Source organism: Plecotus auritus (assembly GCF_963455305.1).
Source record: "Plecotus auritus genome assembly, chromosome: 1".
Taxonomy (NCBI): Eukaryota; Metazoa; Chordata; class Mammalia; order Chiroptera; family Vespertilionidae; genus Plecotus; species Plecotus auritus.
The window spans coordinates 192205622-192223240 of record NC_137770.1 but is presented as its reverse complement, the minus strand read 5'-3'; the positions used below and the strand labels follow the sequence as shown (position 1 = coordinate 192223240).

Here is a 17619-nt window from a genome sequence, read left to right as displayed (position 1 = left end):
CTCAAGGGGTGCCACACTGGAGGGTGCAGGCTGGGCTGAAGGACTCCCCTCTCCTCCCCGCCCCCCCGCCACCCATGCATGAATTTCGTGCACCGGGCCTCTAGTACAAAGATAATAAAAAAAGTCTCGGCTTTCTAGCAGATTTGAAATTAATATCATTAAAAAAAGACATGGTGGGTCTTTGCTGAGGGTCACATTGAGCTGTGAGCTGTGAGCTGCTTCAGGGTGTTTTTTAGGAGTAGCAATGTGGCAGAAGACATCAAGACAAAAATCAAGAGCTCCTTTTGACAGCTGCTTCCCCAACCAGAACCAGGCCAGGAACTATTGGCAGAACTACTTGGACTTCCACCACTGTGAGAAGGCAATGCTTGCTAAAGGGGGTGATGTCTCCATGGGCGAATGGTCCACATCCCGGGTGGAAGCTCTATTTGTTTACATTTCTGTATCCTTGTGTTTGTTGCCAATCTGAGTAAGTCACAAGGCTCTGTGTTGTCTATTTTATTTTATAACTTTCTTCCCAACTATTAAAATCAAAGAAACTCTTAGAAAAACAAACAAACAAAAAATGAGCAGAAGGCACATTTCCTGGGAAGATCTGAACTGGCCCTACCCTGACTCTCCTCTGTCCTCACCCTTCTCCCAGGATAGTGAAGGAGAACCTGGGTACATCCCACCCTGGGATCCTGAATCATAGGTTAACTAATAATAAATACTTGTTGGAAAAGTGTTTAAAAAAATACATGGGCATTAATGAGAGATTCACAATACTTACAGGATATTCATAATACTTCCCATGTATGGGGTGGGGATGAGAATAATTTTATAGAAAAGACAGTATTTGAGCATTTTTAGTTTATACTTGAAGTATACAGTACATTTTAAAGATAACTTTCTATGCACTTGGAATGGAATAAAACAGGAAATGAAGGGTTTGGAAATCGCAGGGAAAATTCTGGAATTTCAAATTGTCCAGTTTGATGAAAGAAATGGATAAGAGAATGATGAAAGATCTGGCTACAAAGGTAGGCTGCAGCGATGTTGAGGGAGTTGGATTTCATTTCTGAGCACAGAAATAATGTGTAAGTATTTAATAAGATGGATTATTACTAGAATGGTTATTGTAATTATGGGTGAGAGATATATCCAAACATCACCCACAGTTCTGAATGTATACTTGAAATGTATCTTTTCATGTATAAATAATAAGGAATCTTTAATAAAACATATATACAAGAAATAATTCAAAAAAAGAGAAGTCATTCATAATTGACAATGCTCATCAGACACTTCATGCCTTTTCAACAGGAGGGAAATCAGCAGGTAATCTCAATAGCTCTTCTACTTCTTCTTGCAAAGCCTCTGCTTTTTCATGCAACAGCATCTACAATAAAAACATCAGGACATGAGACCAAAATATTCAATGCTAGAGAAATGCTACCATTTTTACCACCTGAATCCTTATACATCAGCAATCTAGATATTAAAACTAATATGAGATGGAAAAATGGCCACTTAAGAAAAAGTGATTTTAGTAAGTGAAGCTGAAACATTTAGTTAAAGCCATTTTAGCTGATTACTCCATTTGGTATACCAAAAATAAGGGAGCTCTAAAACATGATTTGTTTTATTGAAGACTCAGCCACTTAAAAATTAACTTTTAATCTATAAAATCTAAGACAATTTTGCAAAAATTTAATTAGCTCTTGAAAATGTTATCCTTCATATATGCATTTTATTACTCCTCAAAATTTAGTATGCTTTTAAAAACCTATCACTTTTTCAAAGAAAAATTTTATTCAAGTTCCTAAAATTAATATGGTTAATTTTGAAAGAAACATAATAAGAAAAGTATTTCTAAACATGGAGCATAGTAGAGGTAAATGAATATTTAACAAGTAATGACTTTCTTTTAGAAACCAGCAGTAAAATGTTGGTATTTGTTGTAGCTGGCTTTTGTGTATATTGTAGTAAAGTATTTGTCCTACTTCTGTTATAAAGTATTATACTAAAAAGTTTAGCAAAATCACAGAGGGGAAAAAAAGTCATATGATGCAAAGTGAAAGTGAAAAACCCACTCTCTAGCAATTTGACATACGCATAGCATTACATATAAAAAAGACTAAAATGTAATTAGGTAAGCTTTCCAGCAGCTGAGGTAGGGGTGACCATGTGAAATGAATCTCCCAACACATCCTCTAAAAACTATACAGATCAACAAGTAAACCACACAAAACTCTTGTGTCAGCATTACTAGAATACAGAGAATACCATCAACTTCAAATTACCCATGGTTAAAAAAATCCACCAGTTATCAAAAAATGGCATAATCTCAATATAATCCTAACCAGTTTCCTCATTTCTATCCTTGCTCTCCTATTTGCAACCTCTGACCTACTCCTCTGCTCAAAATCCTGCAAGGAATATCTATTTTTCTATTTCAAACTGTCTGGAAAGTGAAAGAAGAGGCGGGAACCAGAGCATGCATCTTAGTCCATAAGGTGGAAGCCATGTATTGAGAATGTGACAGAATTAGGATCCCTGGATACAACACTGATTCCCATAACAGCTATAAATTACTTATGCTTGAATTTGTCTAATAAACTTTTAAAGTTTGAAGTAACTGTTTTTGGCCATTGTTACTATAGCTCCATTTTTTTCCCTAATGATATACAGTCTAACTCCACAGTCCTGGCTCTACTACTTATTGAGCTATACTTCCTTGGGTAAATAACTTAATTTCTTTAAATCTCATTTATTTATTCAAATACTAGTGGCCTGGTGCACGAAATTCATGCACATTAAAAGGGAATGAATTAAAGGAAATATTTTAATATTGCTATTGGCCCTTTCTCTATAATAGAAGTGTCAGAGATGAAAGAAAATTAGTAAAATGTATATGAAAATCTCCCTCCTGTCAGAGTCTGGTGCGCGCCCTGGGACCCAGAGTCAAGTCCCTACCCACCCGCGTGCACCTCGAAATTGCATGAGACCCAGACCCGGCCGGCCCCACCTTCTCCCTCCCCTTCACCCCATCCCTGTCAAGCCCCACAGGGCAGGAGGAGGCAGCCTCAGGTCCCCCATCAAGCCCCGCTGGGCGGAGGACGCAACCTCAGGTCCCCCAGTCCCTGCGCCCGGGGCAGGAGGCGCGGCCTCAGGTCCCCCGGCCCCGGTGCAAAGGCACGAGGGCGCAAGGGTGCAACTACCATTTGCATATTAGTTCTTTTTTTTGTTTGTTTGTTTTTTGCATATTAGTTCTTTATTATATAGGATATATTAAACACCTACTCTAGGCTGAGTACTGTGCTAGCTGCCATTGCAATGGAAATGACTATAACTCCATCCTTACCAATCCCAAGAACTTCTAATCTAATGGAACAAGGTCAGTTTTAGTGTTGTCAAATTGAAGGTAACACCATCTCTGTACACCTCACAGGACAACTGCAAAGATCAAAGAAGGTAATATAAACAATGTGAGCACCATTCAAAAAAGTAAGATGGAAATTTACTTTTAGCTCATTCGGATCTGTATATGACCATATTGTAATAATGATGTTTTTTAAAAAAGCCAAGCAATTTTAGGCTACAAGAATGGAACTACAGTTAAAATCAGGAGGGGAAAAAACCCAAATTGCTGTGGAATGGCTTTACCCACATTGGACAGGAGGGTAATGATACATATGATTGCATCTAGCAAAGGGTAACTAGGACAACAATAGATTATTTAATGCAAATGAAAGAAACAGAAAAGAGAAACCCTTGTTGGCAGTGAGAACTATTTTTCAATATGTGAAACACTACTATAAGAATAAAGGAACAGAACAGTTCCAGATGGTAGTATTACAGTACAATGGTCAACATTTTAAGAAGACAAAATTGAGCCGCATTATAATGGGATGCTTTTGTTATACTAAGAGTGACCAAAAATAGAAGTACATAATTTTTGAGGTTGTGAGCTCCTTGTCAATGAAGGTATTCAAAGGTGGGAAGACCAGATGTTGAGAGAGCTGAGGAAAGGACTTCTGCAAAAAGGTTGTAAGGAGGCCGAATTCCATGAGTTCTAGGCTTCCTGGTACTTCAATGAACTCTTGAAACTGTCTATTTTTAGAAGGTCATTTTTCTCTTTATAGCAAGTCTTGTATCATAACAAATGCACTATTTTTACCCACATATTATGAATTTATAGTTTTGTGTCTATTGTTAAATGTGTGTTTTTTTTTCATGTCTCAGATATAAGGAGATAACACTACAAAACATTATAAAGGTTAAAAAATGGTTTGCTTACCTTTGCTGATGAAACAATTTGCTTGGCCTGGCGTCTTGATAAATGATCAATTGTCTTTATTAGCACTTCAGGATTTGCATTAGCTAAGTGTGCTAGACTTTTATAACCTGCATTGTATAACTGTTTTGCCCGACCCTGAAAAATATTACAAAAATCAGTAGGCTCAGAATTTGGGATTTAGAAAAAATAATTAAATGTCTTATTGAAAGAAAAAATTACACATGCAAAAAATATATATATATATATTAAATATACTAAAATATACTAAAATAAATAAAGTAAGAATGAAGAGATAACACATCAGAATCCAGAGGAATTTTGTACTGAATTTTGTATTGTGTTCAAAGATGTATTTGAATGGTTCCAATGTGACTGCAAGATAGCCTTCTGTGCAGCATAAGTCATCTGATATGTGTTGCAATCAGCAATGAGAAATCCATTATGGCATTAGGCTAGGGCCATTATTTCAGACACCAACCAAAATGTTCTAGTCTAATAGCCTTAAAATGCCACCTACTCGGGGAATTACAGGGGTTGGGTGTGCTGGAGTGTGGTGGGGTGTAGTGTGTGTTCCCAAGCAGTAGAGCTCCTCTAATTCAAGAACTGAATAACAGAGAATAAACTTAAATTAAGGGTTGGTCAAAACAGAAAGCTGAAAAACCAGCTGAGAACACTTTCTTCTCACTCTCTTCAAAACCATAAATAAGCCTTGTTAGCACCGAATCACCACTACCTTAAATAAGCACGGAGTCTAAACCCACAGAAGGTAATCCTCCACTGGAGTGGAGGGAGGAAGATGCTAAGGATGAGCACACATATACTTGGAGAGTGCCTTCTTATCCCTTCTGTTATTTGTCTTTTCACATTTGTGCTTCTGAATTAATGGGATTTCTAGGAAGCCACAGCAGCAATTTACTTTAAAAAAAGAAAACAGAAAAAAAAAAAAGACTGCCATAAGGCTGTTAGTTGTTGTCACTTACCTGTGACAAGACTTCACAGTTAGTTGAAATCATCTCAACTGGGAAAGTGGGAAGTTACTAACCTCTAAAACTCCAGTTACTTCCATGAGAGGGATTAGTTCTGCCTTAACACAGTAGGTCAGTTTCTTGGTAAGTTCTACCAAAAGGGCTTTATAAACCCAAAACTCCTCAAGTTCCTGCAGAACACAAAGAAATATACAGAATTTAAATCTGGTCAATCATTTCAAAGTTCAGTTTGCATGGTAGGGGGCTCAGAGAGGATGTGCCCTTATGTAAGCTCTGGAACTTGGGTTAACCCAGGAGTGAACAATAATTCCAAGCAAAATTATCATGAGGACGAATGGCAGAGATTGACAAATTTGACAAAGTGGTTCTCGGATGAGGAAACAATTGAAAAATAAGTCAACAAGAAGAATTCTATTCACTTTTATCAAAATACCAGAAAGTGAATGTATAGTTTTTCTTTCCCAGATGACTGAAAACAATTCCTACTTCTGGGAATTTATCCTAAAGACAAAATATTAACTGTTAGAAGGATTCAAATGCAAGATGATGCTGAGTGCAACAATATTTAAAACAATAAAAATACTGGAAGCCATAAGTCAATAACCGTTAAAGCTGGATGGGTAAAAGGGTATTCATTATATTATTTTGTCTTCTTGTATATATGCTTGAGATGTTCTACAATAGTTTATTTATTTTTTTTGAAGTCTCTTTCCAACCTTTTGTTATCATTGTGAGAATGTGTGATGCATGGAACAGCATTAGTTAGCCACTTTGTGACCACCAGGAAAGTAGTCAATGCACTACAGATGGAAGAGTAAAAAGAAGAAAAGATAACCTTGAATAAAACTACTGAATCAATCACCCTGGAATTGCCTTAGCTCTAGCTTTCCTGTTACTTAAGATAGTCTTTTTCCTATTGTTTAATCTTTTATGGGGTTTTCAGTTAACTGTAACTAAAAACCATCATGCCCGGCTAGCATGGCTCAGTGATTGAGCATCAACCTATGAACCAGGACAAAGCTCAATTCCCAGTCAGGGCACATGCCTGGGTTGCTGGCTCAAACCCCAGTTTGGGGTGTGCAGGAGGCAGCCGATCACTGATTCTCTCTCATCATTGATGTTTCCATTTCTCTCTCCCTCCCTTCCTCTCTAAAATCAATAAAAATATACATTAAAAAATAATAATAAAAATAAAAGTCATCTTAATTAAAACAATTAGTGTCCTATTTTACATTACTTATATAACTGGTTAAAGAGGAAAAAACATTTTGAAATATTAAAAATACATTCATGAAAGCACAAGTTGCCAGGTAGATTTTTTTCCTATGAGAAATCATCCTATATAATAAAAGACTAATATGCAAATCGACCAAACGGCAGAAGGACCAGTCACTGTGATGTGCACTGACCACCAGGGGCATGTGCTTAATGCAGGAGCTGCCCCCTGGTAGTCAATGTGCTCCCACAGGGGGAGTGACTCTCAGCCAGAAGCCGGGCTCATGGCTGGCAAGCACAGCAGCGGTGGCAGGAGTCTCTCCTGCCTCCACAGCAGCGCTAAGGATGTTCGACTGCCGGCTTAGGCCCGTTCCCCACCTAAGCTGGCAGTCGGACATCAGCCACACATCCCCTGAGGGCTCCCGAACTGTGAGAGGGTGCAGGCCGTTCTGAGGGACCCCTCCCTCCCCAGTGCACGAATTTTAAATTCTAGTTAAATTATAATAGCTGTTTTTCAAGTTCAACATATTCTTTTACTTGAACAAATCTACAAGGCTGAAGTCTGTATAGTCCCAATTAAAAGAAAGGTATCGAATATTAGGAAAAGCCTCTTTAAACATGAAGAACAACAAATACAGAAAACTTAAAATATATTTTAACAACTAGCTTCTTATTACTCATAATTTTTGTCTACTGCTTAGCTAGCACGTGATTAGGGAATATAAGCTAGTATTAAAAAGATCAGTCTACGTAGAAGATATTTAGAAAGATAAATTTACTAAAATAGTTATCATTTAATCCAAAGTCAAGTATTTTAGATTGTTTACTCCTTAGTACATATGACAGAATTAATTGCCATATACACATACAGAATATGGAGATTTAATATAGGGAAAATGAAGTTGATTTTAAGTTTAAAAATAGAACTTATGGGGAAAATTTTTTTTTAAAAAAATTGAGTACAGAAACAAATATGAAAAGGATATTCTGCTATCCAATAATAAAAAATTTAAATGCAGCAAAAATGGCTTATATTATAAATCTGTCCAAAAAATTATCTGAGTAGAAAAGTCTGGCAAGCTTTGTTGTGTTATTTAAGGAAATTCTGAAAACTTCTTTTAGCAAAGTCTTAAACAAAAAAATCCCTCCTAAATACACATGGCCAAAATAAAATTTTCTCCTTGAATTACTTTATAAAATGGGCATTTGTTGTAGAAACTAAAGTAGCTGGCTGACACTGGAAGCGAGAATGGTAAATTACTGTGGCAATCTACGGAACATGGTACTAAGTAGTTAAAAGAAGCTGTCAGATATTGATAACATACTAATCAAACATTTCACATGAGTATCACTCATGAGAAGGACACTCAGACAGAATCAACATGAGTGGAGAGATGTCATTTTAAGAGTTGATTCCAAACACTTGAAACTATTAATGCTGGTTCTAAGAATAAGGATAACTATTCTACTTGCTTTCTACTTGTTCACTACATACTTGAATTGATTTTGTCATTTTTGTATCTTTACCATAAGTATGTATATAGTATTTCTGTAATAAGTGAATAAAAACAAAAATATATTTTAAATAAATTCTGACTGCTTTGTAACAGAATAAGTCAACGATAAGAAAATACTAACTGCCCTGACCAGTTTTGCTCAGTGGATAGAGCGTCGGCCTGCGGGGTCCCAGGTTTGATTCCAGTCAAGGGCATATACCTTGGTTGCGGGCACATCCCCAGTGGGGTGTGTGTAGGGGGCAGCTGATCGATGTTTCTCTCTCATTGATGTTTCTAAGTCTCTATCCCTCTCCCTTCTTCACTGTAAAAAATCAATAAAAAATATATTTTAAAAATAAATAAAAAGCTGTTAATATTTTAAAAAAAAAGAAAATACTAACTGGTTTATGAGTTTGGTAACAGTTAAAATAAGAAGATGCACAAAGCACCTATCATCTATTTAATGGAATTACCTCACAGAAATGTAACACACAACATGAGAAGGTGGCAGCTGCAGTGAGAAGACTTTGTATATATCCTCGAGGCATATTAAATTTTTCAGACACACTCCAAATGCTGGTCTCTTTGAGCAAGGCATAAAGAACAAAAGACAGGTACAGTCTGTTCACTATGTCCTTGTCCACCGTCTAGAAAGACACAATCAAATAAATTTATATACTGAACCTGCTAAAAATGCACATTATATTCAAACTGGACAAAGGTAAATTGAATGAAATTGTGCTACGGGAGAGCAAGGATAAGGATAGAATGATTCACAGAAATAAAACTAACTTCTAATATATGTAACTTAGATTAATTCAAATGATCATTTTTCCAAGTATTAAAAAAATGCCAAATTGTTTCCAATTTAGTTAAACTTCTTTCTATAGGGAGTGTAGAAAGCTGAGTTGTGTCCTACCAAGAAAAGATATGCTCAGATCTTAACACTCAGACCTGTGAAGGTGACTTTACTTGGGAACAGGATATTTGCAGTTGTAATTAGTTAAGGATCTTGAGAGGAAATCATCCTGGATGTACAGTGGGCCCTTTAGTTAAAGCAAATTATAGTAGTTTTTTTTTTTTAAGTTCAACATAGAAAACTACTGTCCTTATAGAAGAGAGGACACAGAGTGACACAGATAAGAGGCCATGTGAAGATGGAGGCAAACATTGGAGGAATGAATCTACAAGCCAAGGAAACACCAAGGATTGCCAGCAACCACTGAAAGCTAGGAGGACAGGCAAGATGGTTTCTTCCTCAGAGCCTCCAGAAGGAATCAATCCTGCCAGCATCTTAATTACAAACATCTGGTCTCCGAACTATGAGAGAATAAACTTCTGTTGTTTTAAGACACCCAGTTTGACTTTGGGTGGTGAACACACAATACAATATACAGATGATGTATAATAGAATTGTACACCTGAAGTCTATATAATTTTATTAACCAATGTCACCTCAATCAATTCAATTAAAAAAAAAGACACCTGCTGTGTGCTAATTTGTGGCAGCAGCCCTAGGAAAATATAGAAAGAGGAACTGGGGAGGCCTTTTTATTTCCTGTGGTATTTATAGGTTGCATATATGTGTGAATGTGATTACAAATTAGATAAATGCATTTATCTAGATAAATATGTTAATAAGCTTATCTACATTGTAAACCAAGAGTAAATATTAGATTCTATGTTTTCCACATGGACATGATAAGTATGTAATGTTTTCAAAGCTAAAACACTGAAAGAGAAAAATGCTCTCTGAAGTTGACAATTTCTATTCTGTGTACCTGCTTTTGCCTGTGGCGTCTAGTGACTATTTTTTGTGTGTAGTAAAATCAGAGGGGGGAAAAGGTTGAATTTGAAAGAGAAAAAATAGGCATAAAATCTAAAATTATATCCTGTACTATAGCAATAGAATGTTTGAAATGAAAACTTAGACTGACATATTAAAGAATATATGAATTAAGATTCTGCATGTTGATACTGGATCAATCACTTAAAAAGCATTAAGCTAAAAAACATAATAGTTGGATAAAAGTAGGAAAAGATCATTTTTTAATTTTTCAAATCTGGTGCACCTTCATTATTAAAATTGAGTCAATGTAGATTTTGTTCAAAAGGTATTTTTTAAGTCAAGAGAAATGATAAAATTATATTACAGGACAAGATAAAATGCTTAGCTCCAATTCTAAGCTCTTTTACAAGAAATGTTTAAAGAAAAGGAGGGTGTTTTTTTTCAATGTGGAGAAATCAATTTACATAGATTTTAAGTAAAATCATGTTCTCTAGAATTATAAGTAATGATAGTTTCAAAACATTAAACTAGTAAATAATCCATTTGTAATTAAAATAAATTCATGTCCATACTAGTTTAAATATGCAATTATTATCAATTGTAAACGTTTACTGACTGTATTTCTCTTTTTTGTAATGCATTTTTATTGATTTCAGAGAGGAAGGGAGCGAGAGAGAGAGATAGAAACATCAATAATGAGGGAGAATCATTGATCGACTGCCTCTTGCATGCCCCACACTAGAGATCAAGCCTGTAACCCGGGCATGTGCCCTGGACGGGAATCAAACCATGACCTTCTGGTTCATAGGTCAACAGTCAACCACTGAGCCATACCAGCCATGCTATTAACTATATTTCATAAAATGTAACAAAAATAAATTTTGGTGCAAGTTTAAAAAGATGTATTATTCTAATAAGATTTTGTAAATGTTTATTATTTGGTAATATGTTCCAAATTAACATAATTTTTAAAATATAACTTTGTTTTTATTTTAATTATGCAGTTGGTTATAAAAAGTTTGTTTTACAAAATACTTTTATTCCCAACATTTTGAAGGTCTAAACAACAGAGCCATTTGTAAGGTAAAAGACTTAATCTAAATGTTGTGACAACATAAATATTGAAATACTATAATATCTACTTATAATTTCATGATACAGCAATACATGGGACAGTTGCAGCATTCAATTCAAATGAGAGTAAACATCATCTTCTGTTTTTCAAAATGAAATCAGTAATATCCATGTAAATTTAAAAGCATAGGAGGAAATAGTAGGTAGATAATTAGGTTTCAATGGAGTTGGGATTATCAAAGAAAATTAAAAATGAATAAAGTGTATATTATGATGTGGAAAATGATATTAACTTAAGGAATTTTAAAGCATGTTAGCCAAAGAATTATTTCCACTTCTCTTAAAGTTAGTGTATGCAGTATACACTTGCTTCATGCTTGTTGACTGAACTTTAAAACCCCAAAATATAAAATATCAAACAAATGATATTCAACCTTTTAGAATGTTTTATGTATGTCAAATATTAGATTGGAAGTTCTTTGTGGACAACGAACAACACAATCAACAAAAACCCTAAACCTGTCCTATCTCAGAATCTCTGATAGCAAGTAGGATGCCTAATAAAAGTTTCTAAAAAATAAAATTTCAGGATTGAATTGAATATATTTCAGGATTACATAATATCATGAAAACATGTTATAAATGAATTGAATATATTTCAGGATTACATAATATCATGAAAACATGTTATAAATATTTTAAATTTTTTATAATGTAAGCAGTAAGTAGACTAGGAAAAATATAAATTAATAAGGTTTACCTTTCCCTATAATAGCCTTACATGTATGACAGAATATTTTAGAATACAAAGGTACAAAAATAGGCTATCACACCACCAACAAATAGTTTTTTAAAAATGCCTACGTCCTTAGATGTTTTAAATAATAAAGTGGGAATTTAATTTAGAGAAAAGAAGTGAAACAAAAAGATCAAGTCAACAAGGGAGATGACACAACAGCATTAATTTTGTTAAATGAATTTAGTTATTTAGGAAGGAAAAAAAGATTATGGTACCTTCTTGATGGCTTGACCTGATGCCTTCTTCCCAATATAGTTTTCAGAGACTCCGACAAGAGCAGCCACATTTTGTTCTGCTGGACTGAGCTGGTTAAACTACATTAAAAAAAAAAAAATTGAGCCATTATATAGGAAAATCTAATTGTACTTTTAAAAAATACCATTTGAACCAAATCCAGTATTTTCTGAGATATCACATTTTCTTGTTTTTAAAGGATATGAAAAAGTAACACATTTTATGTACAAATACTACAAATGTAAAAATATTATTAAAACATAGCATATTTTAAATATATTTTTATTGATTTCAGAGAGGAAGGAAGGAAGAAAGAGAGAGAGAGAGAGAGAAACATCAACAATGAGAAAGAATCACGGATCAGCTGCCTCCTGCACACTCCCCACTGGGGATTGAGCCCAGAACCTAGGCAATGTGCCCTTGACTGGAATCGAACCTGGGACCCTTCAGACCACAGGCCAACGCTCTATCCACTGACCCAAACCGGCCAGGGCTATAGCATATTTTAGTAGAATTACTTAAAGTCATGGTCCCAAGTATTGTGTAATACTGGAAGGGTGGTTAGGAGAAGAGGGAAAGCTTTTGAAAGTAACTGCATTATATACTACCAGCTAAGAAAACTTACAGGAATAATTTTAAAATATGACATTAAAAAGAAAGTTAATTTCTTGCAATTAAAAGCCACGTACCACTTCTGCCTAATATGTATTCATGCATCTATCCTGTTTACAATAAAATCATAATAGATTGTACTCTATCACTCGCTTTTGTAATAAATAGGGCCAGGTCCACCTTTCCATAAAACTGATATTCCTTCTCAGTTATCAGTAGTACTGGGTCTGATATATCATGCTTGGCTCTGACAGAGCTTTCAGGTAATTAAACTCTCAATCATCAGAGATGGTCTTCATGGTTTCCTTTAGATTCCAGACATCTATACATATAAAAGGCTAATATACTAAGTGTCCGTCTGACTGGTAACTATGATGCGCACTGACCACCAGCGGGCAGTCGCTCAACGCAGGAGCTACCGTGATGCGCACTGGCCATTTACAGAGAAACAGCACCATGGGCTTGGCACCCAGAAAGCAACACTTGGCTTCCCCCAAGTGGACACAGGGCCCGCCAGCACCCTGGAGCGACAACCCACCAAATTGCAGCCAACGCTGCTGAGACCCCATGGCGCAAAATGTGGCCTACAACCCAGTCCAAGCTGGAAACAGTGGCTGTGGGCACCAGGTAATGACGTGTCGTAGCAATGCCTGGCTTCCTCTCCCTAGCAACTAGCCTCCTTGCAGGTTCTTCAGCCCAGAAACATTACTTGCTTTATAGCCAGGTGCAAATATTTTACACTTAAACCAAATGTCTGTGAAGCATTTTCCTGTGCCTCATCTCATTTGATCCTCACAGAAGACCTGGAGTAGGTAGATAGGAGACTCAGTGGAATCCTATTTTCTTTTCATTAGCTGGAAAACAGAGATTTAGAAAGCTTAAAAACTTGACCCAACTGAAAAGAAGTAAGAAATGGTGGACCCTGAAAATGACTTTAGGTTTTCTCACTGCACAGAATATAATCAAACACTGCTGCAGTTAAATATTTTACCCTTTATCCTCCCTGAGTGATCTACAATAATAATCTGCTTCGTGTTGATATTTACTGCTGTGATGCTGACAATTACTTGAAAGGGAAGTTGGGGTGCTTCACTGGGCTGGAAAAAGTTTAGCTAAATCAGAAAGCAGGTCTAATTAAGTAAGTTTATTCTATATCTATAAAAGGCTAAGTTAACTCAGGCATGCGTGATACAAATAAAGCTCTCGCTGGTGTCAATTGCACGAGTGTGTTTTGATCTGTCATTGTCGATCGTGAATTTGACACTTCTATTATAGAGAAAAGGCGAATAGCAATATTAAAATATTTCTTCTAATTAATTTCCGTTCAATGTGCACAAATTTGTGCACTGGGCCACTAGTTATAAAATAAAATGCTGTAGTCAACAAGTCAGAAGAGTAACTATCTTTGGGGGAATGGAAGCAGGGATGATCCTTTTTCTTTTTCCACACTTTTATTTTTTTGATAATGACATGTTTATATTTAACAGAAAAGTAATATTTAAGTTAAATAAACCAAAAATGCTATTGTCATATTACTATTTTAAAAAAATGAAAGGCCCAATTTAAAACATATTTTAATAGAAAAAGTGAATAACTACTTGATAAAAATCATATTATCATTAATAGACTAAGTAGCCTATACTGAAGAACCTTATATGCTCACCTGTTTAAAGTATATCATCCAATCAGGGTCACACTGAGAAGCCATATCGTAGGGAGTGGTTAGGTAAATTAGATGAAGAAGGCTTTCAAGCACAAGGCCTTCAAGACCTTTCTGCAAATCTCTGTAGAGAATGTCGCAATAAGCCAAATCTATAGTTCCTAAAAGATACAAGTATTTCATATTTCATAATTACCAAAGGGGGAAAGAGGTGATTTTAAAGAAAATCTTGTTTAGAAGTTACCTAAATATAGCAAACAGTATTCAAAATCTCTTATTATGTAATTTAGCATGACTATTTTGGAGGTCATTTTGATAGTATCCATCAACATTTAGTAAGCATATACTTTCTGACCCAACTACTCTATTTTTGGGAATCTAACCCAGTACATTTCTACATATACCCAAAAATACATGAATATAGATGTCTATGCAATCTTATTTATAATTGAAAAAACTCAGAAACTGTGCAAATGTTCATCAATAGGGGAATGGATAAACAAATTATGGCCTTCATACTACAGATGTCTAAAGTAGTCAAAGTAAAAAGGTAAATTTAATGGTACTAACTTATTAAGATGTTCATGATAGCCCTGGCTGGTTGGCTCAACTGGTTGGAACATGGTCCCGTACACCAGAAGGTGGCAGTTAGATTCCTGGTCACGGCACACACCTAGATTGCAAGTTTGATCCCTGATCAATCGGGAGGCATATGGGAGGCAACCGATAGATGTTTTTCCCTCTCTCTCCACCCCATTCTTCTCTCTCTACATGTCCTTGAGTGAGAACAACAACAACAAAAAGATGTGTATGATATTTTGTAAGAAAAGCAAGCTGCTAAAACATACCCTATGATTCCATTTAAAAAATAAATCATGTGCATACGTATGTATGCATGTGTATATATATATATATGTATATACATAAAGACATATATAAATGCACATAAATATATGCATACATACACATAAAAATATTTGCAATTGTTAACTGAGGCAGCCCCTAGAAGAGTGGAAATGGGACAGGAATATGGGATTTTCCTTTAACAACAGCCATATATTATTTTTCATTAAGTAAATTATGAAGTGGACATTAAGAAACTATCCACTGTCATGCAACAATTTAAAAACAAAAGTTTAAACAAATCTTTAACCTGTATATATCTATGTATTATGCATTGAAATGAAATATACAGAAACTGTTTGAAAAGATATACACCAAATTGTTATTCTTGGTAGGATATTAATATTCGTGTGATTGCCGGAGGAGGGAAGTGTAAAGAAGGGATGAACATCTTTTTCTCTATATACTTCTGCAGTATCCTAAATTACTTGTAATTTAAAACATTTTTCAACTTTTTAAAGTTTATAAGATTAATGTTATTAATATGAAATTACAAATCTAATTTAAAGTAACAGAATAATGTCTACTTTTTCCAATGCATTTCCTCAGATTTTGGTAAGGTAAGATTTTTTAAAAATTTAGGTAAACTATTACCTTTAAAAGAAGCTCGTCCCAACTTTGTAATATGAAAACTATACTGGAACCATTCTTCGGACTTATAATTAGAATCTTTTTGTGTAAGTCCTTTTTCTGTCAAAATGGTGTCTTTTTGTAGGAGTCCTTTTTCTGTCAGGTATCTAAGTGATTCAGCAGTTATTTCCCAGAGACTTTTTTCTTTCAACAAAATCTTTTGCTGAACACCAAAAAGTGTACCACTCATAAAGTGATATATGTCACCAAGATGTGTTGCAATCTGAAACAATTCAGGACATCATTGGAGCATTTTCCTTAATTCAAGACATCATTTTGAATGTACTCTAATTGAATGTACTCTAATTAAGATAATTCATTTCTATACCTCAAAGATATTTAAATAAAGAATTAGTATAAAATCTACATAGTTGCACATATAAAGGTAATTTTATAATGGCATTTTAAAATTAACAAGAGAAAACATTTTAAGGAAGAAGACAGTTATCATATTCAAACTTGTTATGAAAACATCAATACACACACACACACACACACACATACACATACACACACACAACCTTCTTAGGTTTTTTTGAATAATTTTTCACAGTATCTCCAAAGCTGTGATCTGTTTATTTCTCAACCAATAATCACTAATTCCCACTCTGCCTTCTTCAGAAATCCTCCCATCACTCCTTTTCAGCCACCTGTGAAAACAATCTAAAAATTGTATTAAAAGTCTCCACTGAAACAAGATCAGGCAATATTTTCCCTGTATATTACCTAAAAATAAATAGTTTCCCACATCTTTTTGTCTCATTTCTATATTCTTTTCCTTTTTCTCTCTCCTCCTTTTATTCACTATTTAAAACTTCTAATGGCAATCATCAGTAATACTTAACCCTTCATGTGTTAATTAGTTGTAGAGTTGACTCTGAATTAGAATCCTATCTAATAAAAGTAATATGCAAATTGACCATCACTCCAACACACAAGATGGCTGCTCCCATGTGGTCAAAGATGGCCGCCTCCATGTGGACAAAAGATGGCCACGACAAGATGGCCGGTAGGGGAGGGCAGTTGTGGGCAATCAGGCCAGCAGGGGAGGGCAGTTGGGAGGGACCAGGCCTGCAAGGGAGGGCAGCTGGGGGTGATCAGGTATGCAGGGGAGGGCAATTAGGGGCAACCAGGCCTGCAGGTGAGGACAGTTAGGGTGACCAGGCCTGTAGGTGAGGACAGTTGAGGGGGACCCAGGCCTGCAGGGGAGGACAGTTGGGGAGGACCAGGCCTGAAGGGAGGGCAATTGGGGAGGACCAGGCCTGCAGGGGAGGCAGTCAGGGCAATTGGGGGGGACCATGCCAGCAGGGGAGGGCAGTTGGGAGAGACCAGGCCTGCAGGGGAGGACAGTTAGGGGCAACCAGGCCAGCAGGGGAGGGCAGTTAGGGGTGACCAGGCCTGCAGGAGAGGGCAGTTAGGGGCAACCAGGCTGGCAAGGGAGAGCAGTTAGGGGCTTTTGAATGTTGATTCTGAACAATCTAATAGATTCCAAGAGGGAAAGTTCATCATTTGTGTAAGACTCTCTTATATTCTCTCTAAATACTGTTACTTTGTATAAAATTCATGTCTTTGGGCCTTTCCTTCCAGCAGTAATTTCTTCACAGCATCTTTAGTTTCTTATACTGATTGATACAAGGTTTCTCTCCAATGTATGCTTCATGAAGGCAGGGATTTTTGTGTTTTGGTAACTGCTCTAATTCCAGCATCTATAGCAATACCTGAAACATGATAGGTACTCAGTAAGTTTATTTGTTGAATGAATGAATCTGAATTAAAGCATAAATGTGAATAAATGAATTTTTAAAAACAAAAGCAAATGACTGTCCATTTTTAAACTCTTGATTTTTTTTTCTTCTCTGTGTTGTAGTTTTAGGCAGACTTATGTACATTTACCCTGTTACAGAAATGTGTGTTAAATTTTCCCCTCTCAAATACTTTT

The 17619-nt window shown here is 35.7% G+C and overlaps 1 protein-coding gene across 4 annotated transcripts in view; it reads right to left on the bottom strand.

The window, feature by feature from the left end:
* Positions 1-837: 837 nt before the first annotated feature.
* The window catches only part of HELQ (helicase, POLQ like), a 43049-nt gene continuing 26267 nt past the window's right edge, over positions 838-17619 (bottom strand). For 2 of the 4 annotated variants that reach the window (XM_080646918.1, XM_080646919.1), the window contains 7 exons: positions 15645-15903; positions 14151-14308; positions 11857-11955; positions 8453-8626; positions 5325-5438; positions 4283-4417; positions 838-1381 (listed from right to left, as the gene is read on the bottom strand). In XM_080646918.1, the coding sequence (XP_080503044.1) occupies positions 1289-1381; positions 4283-4417; positions 5325-5438; positions 8453-8626; positions 11857-11955; positions 14151-14308; positions 15645-15903 (1032 nt within the window). In that variant the 3' untranslated portion in view covers positions 838-1288. Of the gene's footprint in view, positions 1382-3273; positions 3439-4282; positions 4418-5324; positions 5439-8452; positions 8627-11856; positions 11956-14150; positions 14309-15644; positions 15904-17619 lie in introns of those variants that run through there. The other 2 variants (XM_080646916.1, XM_080646917.1) reach the window with 2 other exon arrangements.